This window comes from Bos indicus, chromosome 28 (assembly GCF_029378745.1).
Source record: "Bos indicus isolate NIAB-ARS_2022 breed Sahiwal x Tharparkar chromosome 28, NIAB-ARS_B.indTharparkar_mat_pri_1.0, whole genome shotgun sequence".
Lineage (NCBI taxonomy): Eukaryota > Metazoa > Chordata > Mammalia > Artiodactyla > Bovidae > Bos > Bos indicus.
In genome coordinates this window covers 24,702,430-24,717,491 of record NC_091787.1, presented here as the reverse complement: position 1 = coordinate 24,717,491, position 15,062 = coordinate 24,702,430, and the positions used below count along the sequence as shown (strand labels likewise).

Sequence of the window (15,062 nt, the reverse complement as noted above, 5' to 3'; positions counted from 1 at the left end):
GAGTATGTGTGTGTATGAGAGAGAGAGAGGGAGGAAGGAAAAACGGAGGAAGCAGGGAGCATCCGCATGCATATTCTTGTCTCTAATACAAAATTTAAGGAAGGCAAGACATATTAAAGAATTATATAGTGCTGAGGACTGGATTTGTAGAAGGTGTCACTACATAACTTAGTAGAATTTGTATATTCATTGAAAATTTCATGTGGTAGCTACTGCTGGCTGACTACTTAATTCTCCCCTTTGTAAAGGGACTTGATTTTACCCATGGAGCCAACCTGTGCAGCTAAAGACTACACTTCCCAGCTTCCTTTGTTAGTATGCCATGTGACTAAGTTCTGGCCAGTGAAATATAAGCAGGTGATTTGGCGTGAGTCCTTAGAAGACTCCTTTAAAAGACAGTAATATCACGACTTCTACCCATTTGTTCTTTCTGCTGCTTGAAACGCAGACGTGATGACTAGACCACTGTCTAGTCAAGTACCCTCTTGGACCATGAGAGTACTTGGAGAAGAAGCCAGTGCTAAAATGGCAGAGCAGAAGATAAAAGACTGGGTTCTTAATGACTATAGAGCCCTGATAACAGCCCCAGCAGCCCCTCTAATTCCTTTATTTCATAGAAAAATAAACCCTCATGTATTTAACTCACTGTTACTTTGGACTTTCTGCAACATGAAGGTAAATCTAATAGTAAGTGGAAGCTCTACAAAATGGCAAATGGATTGTCTGGGGTTACCTGTTCCCACAACTCGCTTCTCTGGGAATTGCCTTCACACACAGTTGTGATTTGATCCGTTTGGCTCTTCTTCCCTGTAAACCTAAATCCTCTGCACCTGACAAGGATGGGCTGATTGGTATTTGGAATGGAGCTACTGAGAACGATGTAGTTAGCAGTGAAAACAAAGTGAAAGTGAAAGTCCCTCAGTGGTGTCCGACTCTTTGCGACCCCATGGACTATAGAGTCCATGGAATTCTCCAGGCCAGAATACTGGAATGGGTAGCCTTTCCGTTCTCCAGGGGATCTTCCCAACGCCCCAGGATCGAACCCAGGTCTCCTGCATTGCAGGCAGATTCTTTACTAGCTGAGCCACAGGGAAGCCCAGTTAACAGTGGAACTTGACACAAATCGTGAAAGGACATGTCACTATGGGCTGGATATGAGTTGATGAGGCTTCCAAGAGAGAAGAGTGGAGAGGATATGCAAAGAGGAAGCAAGGGGGTGCTCAGGACGGAGCATGAACAGCAGATAGAAGCCGGACTGACCATATATGTGATCCTAGCTCCTAATGAGAGAGTCAGTCCCTAGGCAGGTTGATAACAAGTCTGGGGTCCCTGAGGAAGAGAGGGATCTGGGGCTCTTGAGGAGGAGATAGATATCTGGAATTCTCAAGGAGGAAAAAAGGACAAATGTCTTTTTTTTTTCTCTACATTCCTTAGTTTTAGTCTCATAAAATATTTGTTTCTTTAAGCCCAGAACTGATGATTACACAACAAAGAACTCAGTTTAAACTCTGTACTAAGGATTATATAACAACAATGTATCCTGTTTGAGGACAGTTTCTCTTTGAAAACCTTCTGACTAATCCTGTTATTTTAGAATGTTTATTATGGGAGTGGGTCTGGTAAGATCTTTCTATTGTTAGTTCTAATCCTGTCATCTTCAAAAGTAAATTGTGGGAGTGGGCCTAGTAAGATCTTTACAACTTTGAGAAATTCTTTTGATTTACTATAATGACCAGTTGAAAAAGTATATAACTCCCTTGCTAACACTAGCGAAGGGGGCACTCTCCATCCCCCTTCTGATATCTATGTCAGAAGCTTTCTCTGTCCCTTTTCACTTTAATAAAACTCTGCTACACGAAAGCTCTTGAGTGATCAAGCCTGGTCCCTGGTCCCAAAGCTAAATCTTCTTCGGAGATCACAAATCCAACATTGTTCACCGTAAGCTATCACTGACTCCCTACTCTCCTTCTCTGTGCAGGGCCTGGCTGTGTTTTGTTTCCCATTCCTCCTTATATCCCTACAATAACCTCTTCCCTTCTTTTTACTTCAAGTAATTCCTCTTTCCTGTGACTGGCAGAACTTTGAGGGGACAGAAGTTTAATTTATATGCAGAGTACATCATGAGAAACACTGGGCTGGATGAAGCACAAGCTGGAATCAAGATTACAGGGAGAAATATCAATAACCTCAGATATGCAGATGACACCACCCTTTCACACAGAAAGTGAAGAACCACTAAAGAACCTCTTGATGAAAGCAAAAGAGGAGAGTACAAAAAGTTGGCTTAAAGCTCAACATTCAGAATACTAAGATCATGGCATCTAGTCCCATCACTTCATGGCAAATAGATGGGGAAACAGTGGAAACAGTGACAGACTTTATTTTGGGGGGCCCCAAAATCACTGAAGATGGTGACTGCAGCCATAAAATTAAAAGACACTTGCTCCTTGGAAGAAAAGCTATGACCAACCTAGACAATCTATTAAAAAGCAGAGATATTACTTTGCCAACAAATGTCCATCTAGTCAAAGCTATGGTTTCTCCAGTAGTCATGTATGGATGTGAGAGTTGAACTGTAAAGAAAGCTGAGCACCGAAGAATTGATGCTTTTGAACTGTGGCGTTGGAGAAGACTCTTGAGGGTCCCTTGGACTGCAAGGAGATCCAACCAGTCCATCCTAAAGGAAATCAATCCTGAATGTTCATTGGAGGGACTGATGCTGAAGCTGAAACTCCAATACTTTGGCTACCTGATGGGAAGAACGGACTCATTTGAAAAGACCCTGATGCTGGGAAAGATTGAAGGCAGGAGGAGAAGGGGACAATAGAGGATGAGATGGTTGGATGGCATCACCAACTCAATGGACTTGAGTTTGAGTAAATTCTAGGAGTTTGTGATGGACAGGGAGGCCTGGTGTGCTGCAGTCCATGGGGTCACAAAGAATCAGACAAGACAGAGTGACTACACTGAAGTATTTCTGGCTGTGACTTGTATGTTTTGTAACATTTAATTTTATGCCCAGCATTTGTGTGGTAGGGAGAAAAATATAAAACTAAGCAACATGAGCTGCTTCCAGTGAGTACCTTGTGGTCAGCACCAAGGAACACATGATGGGAGTCTTATTACTGTAGATTTCATTGTTGATATTTAAAGGTCTATGTACTTATCAATGTAACTTTTATGACTTTGATGTGTGGATCAAACAGAACATAATAGTACTGTCACGTTCAATGTTTGCTTTACTGTGGATGCACGTTAAATATTGCAACAGGACGCTGATGGAAGCTCTGAAGAGGGTTTGGGCCACAAGTGCATCAGATCCAGAGGTGCCTGAATTTTTATGACTTCTTTCATCCCATTACATTTATATGAAGCCTACTGTGATTGCCACAGCATATCTAGCCATACCAAGGAACTATCTGAAAAACAGTTGATATCTTTTCTATAATGAGTATAAAAACTTAAGCTGAAGTAGAAACAGGAAATAGAGAGATGAAATTATAGGCTGTAGAGATTATTAGACCTAAGAAAGGGCTTTGTAAGAAGCGTATAGAGGTGGGAGGAAGGTTCAGGTGGGCGGCACCTAGGATCTGTGTATATCTATGGCTGATTCATGTTGATGTATGGCAGAAACCAACACAAAAATTATAAAGCAATTATCCTTCAATTAAAAAAAATTAATTGAAAAAACAGACCAATAGACACAAAGATATTTATAACATCCCAGAAGTGGCAAATTTGGGTTTTAAAATCCAGCCAGTTTTAGTACAGGGGACTATATTCAATATTTTGTAATAACTTACAAGAAAAAAGAATCTGAAAAGGAATACATATGTATAACTAAATCACTTTGCTGTCCATCAGAAACTAGCACAACATTGTAAGTCAACTATATCCTCGTTTTTTTAAAAAAGGAAAAAATTCAGGTGCAAAAAATACTGAAGGATGTGGAGGGACTTCCCTGACACTACAGAGGTTAAGACTGTGCTTCCACTTTAGGGGACACAGTTCGATCTTTGGTTGGGGAATTAAGATTGTGCAAGCTGCTCAGTGCAGCCAAAAAGTAAAATGGCTCAAGAAGGTGAGTCAAAAAAAATGTATTAAAACAGAAAAGTGCAGAAGTGCTTCACCTGAAGCCACCTAGTATAGAAGAAACATTTTTTGGAGCCAGTTTAGATGCAGCATTTCTTGGAAGTAGGATATGAATAGTAAGGGGTGGTAGTGAGAGCACGTTTGCACTGATGTGAGGACATATGACTTGCAAAGCATTTAATGTGTGTCTTCTCATTTCATAATCCTCCTTTTCAGCTTCTTCATTTTTAAGAAGGGCAGACTCAGAGCAGGTCACAGGCACTCTTGGTTATCCATTCTCATTTTTACTTACAGTTTGGGTTTGGCCAGAACTGGAGGGGGCTCTTTGACGGGTGAGGAAGGCTCAGAGATTTTTGCTGACTGTCCATTGAATCTCTCCTGGAAGGAATCTGGCCTGGTCTGGTGGGTGGTCACCACGCCACCCTCGGAGGATTCTTCGCTTCCTTTGTCATCTTCAGGCAGGTTGAAGTGCACACGGAGCCCGATCCTCGAGCTGGACCGGGGCTCATTGTGGTTCACCAGCACCCCTTCCAGTTTGGGTTTAGGGGGTTGTTCCACAGGAGGCTCTGGGTTGGGTGGGGATGGCTGTTGCTCAGTAAGAGCCAGGTTGGTGGTGGAGTTGGCTGAGTGAAGAGACCCATTGTTTCTGAGATCTTCATTTCCTGAAAGGATGATAACAGGACGTGAGCCATTAGCCTTACTCAACAAGACTGAGAAAGGACTGTACACCTGAGTTGGGGCCGGAATCCAACTTAGGCGAATGTGCTAATGAGAGATGCTTGTCAAAAACAGAAAACACAATCTGAGGCATTAATGAATGGTAAGGATACCGGGGGGGAAAAACTCAAAAAAATCTAAGTAGCATTTTGGAAAGAATTTTAGAAGTCTGTGTAAGACCAAGGAGATGTTTTTTAGGGAATATCAAAAATAACAGCAGGATAAATGAGATGGTGGTGATAAATGCGATAAGAAATTAGAAATTGAATTCTGTTCAGAAACACTTTCCTCAATAATTCAAAAAAATTTTAGGAGAGCTACACTAGCTTCATATAAAAAGCAGTAAGAAAGGGTAAAGTATACTCCTCATACTCATATTCAAAATCTTAGTCTAAACCAATGGTCCCCAACCTGTTTGGCACCAGCGACTGGTTTTGTGGAAGACAATTTTTCCATGGACTGGGGTTGGGGAGGTTGGTTTCAGGATGATTCATTCAAGTGCATTACATTTATTATGCCGCTGCTGATCTGACAGGAGGTGGAACTCAAACAGTAAAGAGAGATGGGGAGCAGCTGTAAATACGGAGGAAGCTTCACTTGCTCATCTGCCACTCACCTGCTGCATGGCCTAGTTCCTAACAGGCCATGGACTGGTACTGATCTGGTGGTTAGGGAATCCCTGGTCTAGATGGTTATGGCATTGAAAGAATCCTTACCTCTCACATCTAGCTGTGCAATGCTTGACACTGTGCCGTATTTGTTGCTTGCAGTACATGTGAAGCACCCAGAGTCTTCTGCAAATACCTCAGCAATGACCAAAGTACAGATCTCCTCTAAAGTCAATAAAGCAGAGATGGTTACTGACTTTTTATGGAAATGGAATTATGGAATTTTCTGATATTAGATAGTGATTCTATAAAAATCAATAGAAGAAGATAATTATATCGTTTGAAAATAATTAGTCCAATTATTTGATTGAATTGACTGGTTAGCAGACCAAATGAGCCAAAGGATGTAAAATGAATAACTCCATGCAGACACTCAGCAAGAGAATTTAATAATAATATAATCAGATTATGAATTCATAAATATGTTTTTATGTCATCAGTCCAGAAAACAAAAGTAGAACCAAGAAACAATAAGCTTAAAATCACAAAAACAAAGGATTTAAAGCAAAAGGAGGCTATGGCTGATTCATGCTGATGTATAGCAGAAACCAACACAATATTGTAAAGCAATTATCCTTCAATTAAAATTAAATAAATTTTTTTAAAAAGCAAAAGGAGTTCTGTGTGAACTAAAAGGACTGAAAAAACGATTTTTAAGCCCAGATCTCACTATTTCCATGGAGAACTATTTTCTTCTTTTTTGGTGACCTATTCTGTGGGGAACTTTTGTCATGAGGTAATTTTAAATGAAGGCCATAATTTAAAACTGGACAGCAATATTTTGCTTAGCTACTGGTAATTAGCTGGTAGAGCAACTTAGAATTCTGGGTGAAAGAAAAGCACCTTTTCTTTTGTGATACTATGGTAATTCTTATAAGATTACTCCAATACAGAGCATGAACCCCCTTTGAGTAACTGCTGAAGCGATTCCCAGATAGAATCATATGATTACAGCCTTAAGTTATTATAGTTAGATGTTCCTTGGCAACTAATGAAGAGAGATATAAGATGGTAACATAAACCTCCAGTTATCACTTAGTGGAACTGACATTAAAAACAAAATTAACAAAAGCAGAGTTGTATTAGAAACTTGGCATCTCAGTGTTTCATGATAACTGGATTGAATTAGCTGGATAATTTCTAGGAAAACAGGACAGGAGGCCATGGCAGACAGTGTTGAGTACCTGCTCAGTTAACTCTTCATCTTCCTTACTCCTTATTAATAGAATCCTGGCTTTGTCCACCCTCCTTGAAGTGATCATAGGCTTCAAGGCAGACTGGCCTCTCTCAGCCTTGGTTGGTGAATCATGATTGGTCATGCTAACCAGTCATGCTAACTCTGTTCTTGCTTAGGTGGTGGCATGTGACACACAATTTTGATCAATAAGATATTAGGGGAAGTCTCCTGAGGAGTTTCTGGGAAAGTTTTCTTTGCTCTTTAAAAGGAATAACAGAGAGCATTATTCCCTATTTTTGCCTCTGGACGTTGTCATCTGCATGTAATACCCAGAACTGTGGCTGCTGTCTTAGGTATATGAGTAGAACCAGCTTAAGAGGATACTCTGAAGGTGACAGAATGAGGGAGGAAAAAAAGCTTGGTCCTTGATGATCTGAGATGCAAAATTAAGCAGTCTCAAGACTGCCATTTCTTAGGGCATTTTACAATGTGACAAGATAGATTTTTCTTGTTGCTTAAGCCACGTTTGGTTAGGTTTTCTTTGCTTGCTGCCCAAAGAATCTTAAATGATGGAGAGGCGAAGTTTGGTTTTTGGTACCTCTCTGTCCTTTTTCTGAGGCTTATGCTTCCTTCTCTCTGTTCCCCTTCCCAAACATTTGCTCTCTCAGCTTTCAGGAACCTGCATTCAGAAAATGATCTGATAAATTTATTCAGACTACACTATACCTGCCTGATAAAATATTCTGTCTCCAAAGGGTATTTGCATTATACAAGGTGGAAGGAAGAACTCTCTGGACATGAAATTTTAGGTTGTGGAGCTTGAGCTTAGTTTTGGGCATGGACCTCTTTAGGGTAACTCTGAAATTATTTTGTGTATGAGACTACCTAGTGAAAAAGCTTGTTCTGGTTGAAAGTATCAAAAGACTGAAATATATTCAAGGGGAAAAATGTTTCTCCACTGCAAGCAATGCTAGAGTAAGACCACTGTGGTCTTTACTGTATCCCCAAGGGCCTACTTACTGCATAATCCAAGGTTATGCAACATGGATTATTGTTGTTCAGTTGCTAAGTCATGTCTGATTCTTTGCGACCACGTGGACTGCAGCACACCAGGCTCCCCTGTCCTTCACTGTCTCCTGGAGTTTGCTCAGATTTATGTCCATTGAGTTGGTGATGCTATCTAACCATCTCATGCTCTGCCACCCTCTTCTGTTCAGTGTCTGTATTGGGAATGCTTTTCCATTCAGTTTTTGGGAGAAAGAATTATAATGAAATTCCAAACCATGATTCTTACCCATGGACACAAATACAATCTTATGTTTCAGGGTGATCACAGAGAGGACATTCAGATGTTTACGCTGTGGTTTGTGAATGACTTGTATTTTCTAGAGGTAAGAGCTTCTATGTCATCTTAATATCCTCCCAACCTCATCTAATAACACCACTAACATTGTATTGATTCTGAATTGATTCTGTGAATTTCAAAATATGATGCATAACTTTTGAGAAACATAGGCTGTAGAATTGGAATTGCTCTAGCATCATGGAAATTGCTCAGCCCAGTTGAAGGAAATCATAAGTAGGAAAATATTCCTAAGAATATTCCTAAGAGGGAAAATATTCCTAAGAAACATTCCTCAACAACCCAGAACTAACTGTATTCACAATAGGTATTGAATATATATTTCAAATTTGTACATGCTCCTCATTTCCTTCTCCTACAGTAATAGCTAGAATTGGCTTCGATCTTCTTTCTAAAACTTTTTTTTTCTTGACACCAGTATAACTGCAATATGTTTTATTACATATTTCAAATCACTGATCACATAAAAATGAAAGTTAAAATGATCTTTACCTGGCTCTGCCATGGATCGAGGTTCTAAAAGGAAAAAAAATTAAAAGATTCTGAGCATTCATTTTACTGAGAGGTGATATTTTCATCAGAAGCTTCCCACTGAATTTCACAATTTTTTTCTGCATACTCATGAGCAATTTGACAAAGCTAATCTGTAAATGTTAAGCACCGATGACCTTGATGGGTATAGGATATTTATCATAGAAGAGCAGCAAGAGAGAACTACTGCTTAAATGATGTGGCTGCATCTTGGGACATACCTGGGTTCCACCTGAGACATGCAAACCTTAGGTTGGGAAAAGTTACTGAATTAGCTGGTACTCAGGATGATTTATTTTTATTGTTTTCATTCAGCCTGACCTGAAAAATTTTGTGAAGACTGAGAGATCCTTCTTGGCTTTGGGCTATCACATCTTGATATAATGTAGAATATACCTCCTGCCCTAAGGTTTCTAATGTTAAGAGCCTCAGGATAGATGACAGATTCCTCAAGAGCAGTTTTTATTTTAAAATTCTTTGGCATTTCTGAAAGTGCCTGATTGGTACTTAAAACAGGTGCTCAACTAATGTTTATGGAATTGCAGTCATGCAGAACAGTCTTTACCACTGATAAAACTAGTGAGGGTTTTTCTTTCTTTTCTCAGCTTAAATGGTGTTCAGAATATTATTGTTCCTGCTGCTGCTGTTAAACCTGATAGTAATTTGATTCATATATCTAATCTATTTTGTGACAGGAAAAAATGAACAAATTTCAGCATATTTATGACTGAAATGTGTCAAGCTGAAAGCACTGCATGACAAGAAAAGAAGAATTAACCACTTGGATACACACACACACATACATATATGTTTATTACAATAAAAAATAAAACCTAAATAAATAACGAACAAATGATATGAATAGGTAATTTTAAAAATAAATTTAAAGACCTAATAAATATGAAAAAGAAGTTCCTTCCCACATGTAATTAGTGAAGTGCAGATCAAAACAAGTGTTCTCATTTTGGACCTAGAAAATTAGTGAAGATTAAAAAATATTTAATATCCATTGTTAGTGAAGGTATTAAGACAAAGGAATTTCCCATGTATTTCTGGTTGTAGTAGAATATAACTAGAACAGCATGTGTCCCAGTTTGGCTGGGACAGATATCTATCTGGTTTATTCTGGGATCTCTGTATAATGATTAAGAGTACCCTCTTTTACTCTCCAAAATTAGATGATCAATTATATGATCATTGTAAATTCAGTTCAACCTTTTTGGAGGGTACTTTGGTAATTTATATTAAAGGCTTAAAAATTGTGAATTTACAGTAAAAATTCTAGTTCTCAAATTTATTCATAGATATTCTCTGTTAACATGCTTTGAGATATAGTTTATGATGGTAAAAATTTTTGGACATTCTACATTTTCAACAACAGGTGATTAAGTAAATATGAAATTGAATTGATTTATTTTTAAAGGTAAAAAAGATCTGTATTAATATGGAAAGATATGAAATGTTGAATGAAAAATCAATTTACAAAAAATGATTTATTTTTACTTAAAAAACATGCATGTTCAAGAGGGAGGGGACATATATCTGGACTTATGTCTGGTTCATTTTGATGTCTGACAGAAAAGAACAAAATTCTGTAAGCAATTTTTCTTCAATTAAAAAATAAGTAAATTTAAAAAAATGCATGGAAAAAGTTTTGGAGAATGTACACCAAAATATTAACATGGCTTAGTTTGATGGATTATGATTATAAGTGATTTTTATTTTATTCTTTTTTTAATTACATTTTAATTAGCTGTTGTTATAAAAATAATGTACACAATAAATTTATAAAAATTATTTTAAAAATTATTTTAAAGCATTGACTTACTTTTCTGTAAAATTCTAAAATCTGGAGAATCTTCTATCAAGGTCCCTTCTCTATACCACTCAACTTTAGGAGATGGGGCTCCTTTTACTCTGCATTCAAAGACAACTAGCTGACCCTCAGAGGCTGATAAATTTTGTAACATCTGTAATGAGAAGAATATTGTTAGAACCAAAAAGTATCTATTTTTGGAATCTACTTCCAGTGCTGAGTTTTCCAAAAAGGCACTATTGCTTCCAGGTTTGGGTTTTCTTCAAATCTTGCACATTTTCAGCAGCTTCAATTCGGTGGATCTACATCAAATCTATTTTTAAAGATACACGCATCTGTGCCCATAGGATACTTTTTCCTCACTATCTTCTTCCTTCTCTGTTGTAGTGCCAGACAAATACTAGGCAAAATGTTTTGAGGGTTTGCAAAAATACTAATTTTCAGTAAAGTCATTCTGCTTCCTTTGAGAAAATGCCCAAGTAGAGTTTGGTTTTCAGAAATAATAACAATTAAAAAAATCTGCAGTGAGTATATACTAGGTGTATTCAGCATGAAAGTAATGTATTTCGGGGGGCTTCCCTGGTGGCTCAGTGGTAGAAGAATCTGCCTGGCAATGCAGAAGGCCTGGGTTCAATCCCTGGTCTGGGACGATCCCACATGCTGCAGAGCAACTAAGCCCGAGCGCCGCAGCTATTGAGCCTGTTCTCCACAGCCCGGGAGCCACAGCTGCAGGACCTGCTCTCTACAGCCCGGGAGCCACAACTACTGAAGCCCCAGTGTTCTGGAGTCTGTGCTCCGAAACAAGAGAAGCCACTACAAAAAGAAGCCCCTGCACCGCAACCAGAGAGTAGCTGTCACTTGCCATAATTGGAGAAAAGCCTGAACAGCAATAAAGACCCAGGGCAGCCAAAAAATAAATAAATAAAACCTTTTTAAAAAAGAAAGTAATGTATTTTTCTACATAAGAATGTTCCATGAGGTGGGAAATCTTTGTGGCTCAACGCTGACTATTTTCTTGGCTTGCTTGTCAACTTTCTGTAGACCTGGAAATTGATGTTTGTTTTGCTATTTTGTTTTCTGTATGTGTTCTTTACAGTATAGCCTCAGAGTCTGTTGAGGGATATATAGAATGGCAATCTCTATATAATCATAATTGCATGTGAAGTTTTGGGTCATGGTAAAATATGTCATAATTTTGTGAAGGCATCGTTAAATGCTCTTCCAAACTTCCACAAAAAAATAAGTTTACAAAAATCACTTTCAACTGTAAAATATCAGTCTATTCTGTAACAGACTCTATGGGAGAATAGAACTCACATTTTCCTTTCATAACTTGTCTTTCACTCATCGTGCTTTGTGAGCTTAAAGTCACACGTTCATTTGTGTTATTGGTACTTCATTTGATTGTGAAAAGCTCTGTTGGCATGTGTGTGGGCATATTTTTACCATAGACTAAAAGATTACAAACATGGGAAAGGTTATGATTATCTTCCTCTACAAGCTCTATTAGCAATAAATAATTCAGGCTTTCCTATTATTACAATTTTGGGGTCTGCATTTAGGTATTGGCTCTTGCTTCAGAAGGGGGTGGGAGACTTGGATTTGATCCTTGGGTCAGGAAGATCCCCTGGAGTAGGAAATGGCAACCCACCCCAGTATTCTTGCCTGGAGAATTCCATGGACAGAGAAACCTGGCGGGCTGCGGTACCTGGGATTGCAAAGGGCTGGACACTTTCACTTTACACTGAGCAACTTTCACTTACATTTCACTTTGGAGAAGGATGGGCCAGTAGTCTTTTTCGCTTTTGTCATTCACTCTGATAAATATTTTATGATTGTTTACAGCTCTTGTCTTAACAATATATGGTATTTTGTGCATGGACCCATCATATTCACAACATCTGTCTAAGGAATAACAGGGTGAGGAGAACCACATGGCTTTAGCTACCATAGGAGATTTTTACCTGAGAAGGGTGTGTAAGTTGATATTGTGACTGCCAGGGGGCGCCACAGACAAAAGTTAGTGGGTTTGGTGGTGTGTTTTTTTTTTTTTTTTTTGCATTCCCAAATTTGTTTGCTGAAGGAGTTCAGGACGGAATTTGCAGAGTGGTTTCTGAAGTAATGAGGAACCATTTGATTAAAAACCTGGTTTTTCCTTGTCTACTCGCAAACAGTGGCTTCTAGTGACAAGAATGTTCTCAATAAGTAGGGAACATCAATGAGTTTTGGGTGCTCCTGGTAGGCTGGTGAATATGCCCTTCACTTTGATATCTGAGCCAATTCTGTGCGAAAATGATAGTTTGGGAGTCTATCGAAAACTTTAATGGCAATCAGACATCTCCCTGGGATTCATACATAATGAAGTCTCTTTCTTCTTGAGGCAAAATAAATTAAAAAAAAAAAAAAAGCAAACCAAAAAAAAAAAAAAGTGGCAGCTGCAGAAGGGATTGAATAAAAAAAGCGTGGCACATTTAAAGAATGAATGTAAGCAGAATGAGGTCGATCTGTTCATTCTGACCTGACTTGCAGTTCGGATATACGAACCAAGTCTCAATCTGGCAGCGCTGTGTGTACGTGCTAAGTTGGTTCAGTCGTGTCAGACTCTGTGATGCTGTGGACTGTAGCCCACCAGGCTCTTCTGTCCCTGGGCTTCTCCAGGCAAGAGTACTGAAGTGGGTTGCCATTTCCTGCTCCAGAGAATCTTCCTGACCCAGGGATTGAACCTTTCTTTCTTACGTCTCCTAAACTGGCAGGAGGGTTCTTTACCACTAGGGCCACCTGGGAAGCCCCAGTCCTGTTTGCAGAAGGACCTCCTTGAGAGAATATGTTACTCATAGTTGAGACCACTGTTAGCTTGTTGTAAGTACTCACTTGACATTGAAAGCCGAGACCTGTGTTCTATTGGAGACAATAGCCAAGACACTTGAATTACTACAGTTACAGAACATGCCTGTTAAGTGTCTGTGATATGAGATGGAGGCTTGTTCCGATGTAACACATCATCAATACTCAGTAAAGGAGTAGCCATGGGTCATCTTACAAGCCACTTAGAAAAGGTTGTTGAAGGTCATGATTTGAAGGACAATGATAGTTGTTACTGCTAAAAGCTGTGCTTTTCTACAAAAGTCTCATGACAAGAAATTGGTTCACATCACTGTCCAAATCAGTTACACCGTTTGCACGTTTTGTAAATGGGGCCATGTTCAACACAGCAGTAGGTCTTAGGCTGTTACTAACGGCACATTGTATAAGACTTGATCATACTTACCTTGACTTCACTGAAGATGAGTAAGACGTGAAACATTTCCCAACAAGCAAAGATTAAGTTAGTCTTAACTAGGAATTACCGATTTGAATTAAAGTCCCTATAATGAAAAGTCTACAACCTGCTGAGGTAAACAGTATCCAAAGTGCACATCTGTCTGTGTGTCATCACCGTACTGATCATCCAGGAAGACATTCTTTGTGTGGTAAGTTGACAACACAACCCTAAGAAGCATGTCTTGCACAGCCATTTGCTATTGGATTTTTTTTTTTCTCTGTTCCTGCTAAAGACACTCCGAAGCCACAAAGTGAGGAAAGCAGCAACTCCTTCTTAGCTGAAATGGAAGTGATTCACCACAGAATAAATATTATTGGGTGCCTGCTTTGTACCAAGTGCTGTGTGCAGGTGCTGTAAATGTGACTTGAAAGGACACAGTTCCTGCTCAGTAGATCCCACAGATATAGTGCAAGGACATCCTTGAGAAAAGGCGTTTCCCTTACTGGTTGAAAAGATGTCAGCTACAAGGTTCATATCATCACTTTATTCTCTTTGTTAATTCTAGTGGCTGCTTTTGCACTTTGGGAGATGCTGGAAATGAATGCTGTCATGCCTTAGGCTGGAGTTGGATCAGAGCAGTTTTTACTGATAAAGAACCCTTTTTGCTCCAAGATAGTCACAAGTGTCCAGGGCAACAGTTGAGCCAGAGAAGTCTCTGGAATTGTCAGGTTGGGGAGAGGGGCCCATGTAGTCTTTAGCAGTCTCGAGCCAACCACCAGCCCAGTTATTTCAGGGCTTCCTGCCTCTGCTATTATATAATGAAGTGCCGTTCTTCAAATTTTCACTTCCCCTGCCCCCTTGCACTCTTCAAATTACTGCTGAAGCAGCTGGAGCCAGTGCTGCTGCAGCCTTGAAAGCCCGCCTGAGCAGCTGCTGTTGGAGTGGGCGCAGTGATAGGAGTAAGATTCTAATTTGATCATCTACCTCCCTTCATGTTCAAGGAGTGTGAGCACTGTTTTCCCCCCATAAACAGAGTGAAAGCGTTTTTGATACAATATAGAGGATGGAGGATAGTCTGTTTCGTAAAGTATTTAAAAATATAGGTATCCTTCATAAGAGCTTATTTACAAAACAGAGACAGACTCACAGACTTGGAGAAAGAACGTTATGGTTACCAGGGGGAAAGAATGAGGGAAAGGGATAGTTAAGGAGTTTGGGATTGACATGTACATGCTGCTGTATTTAGAATGGGTAACCAACAAGGACCTATTGTACAGCACAGGGACCTCTACTCAGTGTTATGTGACAGCCTGGATGGAGGGGAGTTTGGGGAAGAATGGATACATGTATATACGTGGCTGAGTCCCTTTGCTGTCCACCTGAAACTACCACAACATTGCTAATCAGCTATGAAAAGTGAAAGTGAAAGTCGCTCA

The 15,062-nt window shown here is 39.3% G+C and overlaps 1 protein-coding gene across 4 annotated transcripts in view; it reads right to left on the bottom strand.

Moving 5' to 3' along the window:
* MYPN (myopalladin) overlaps positions 1–15,062 on the bottom strand; it is a 113,776-nt gene that overhangs the window by 38,347 nt on the left and 60,367 nt on the right. For all 4 annotated transcript variants that reach the window (XM_070782191.1, XM_070782190.1, XM_070782189.1 and 1 more), the window contains 4 exons: positions 10,377–10,518; positions 8,510–8,533; positions 5,526–5,642; positions 4,385–4,754 (listed from right to left, as the gene is read on the bottom strand). In XM_070782191.1, the coding sequence (XP_070638292.1) occupies positions 4,385–4,754; positions 5,526–5,642; positions 8,510–8,533; positions 10,377–10,518 (653 nt within the window). The remainder of the gene's footprint in view (positions 1–4,384; positions 4,755–5,525; positions 5,643–8,509; positions 8,534–10,376; positions 10,519–15,062) is intronic.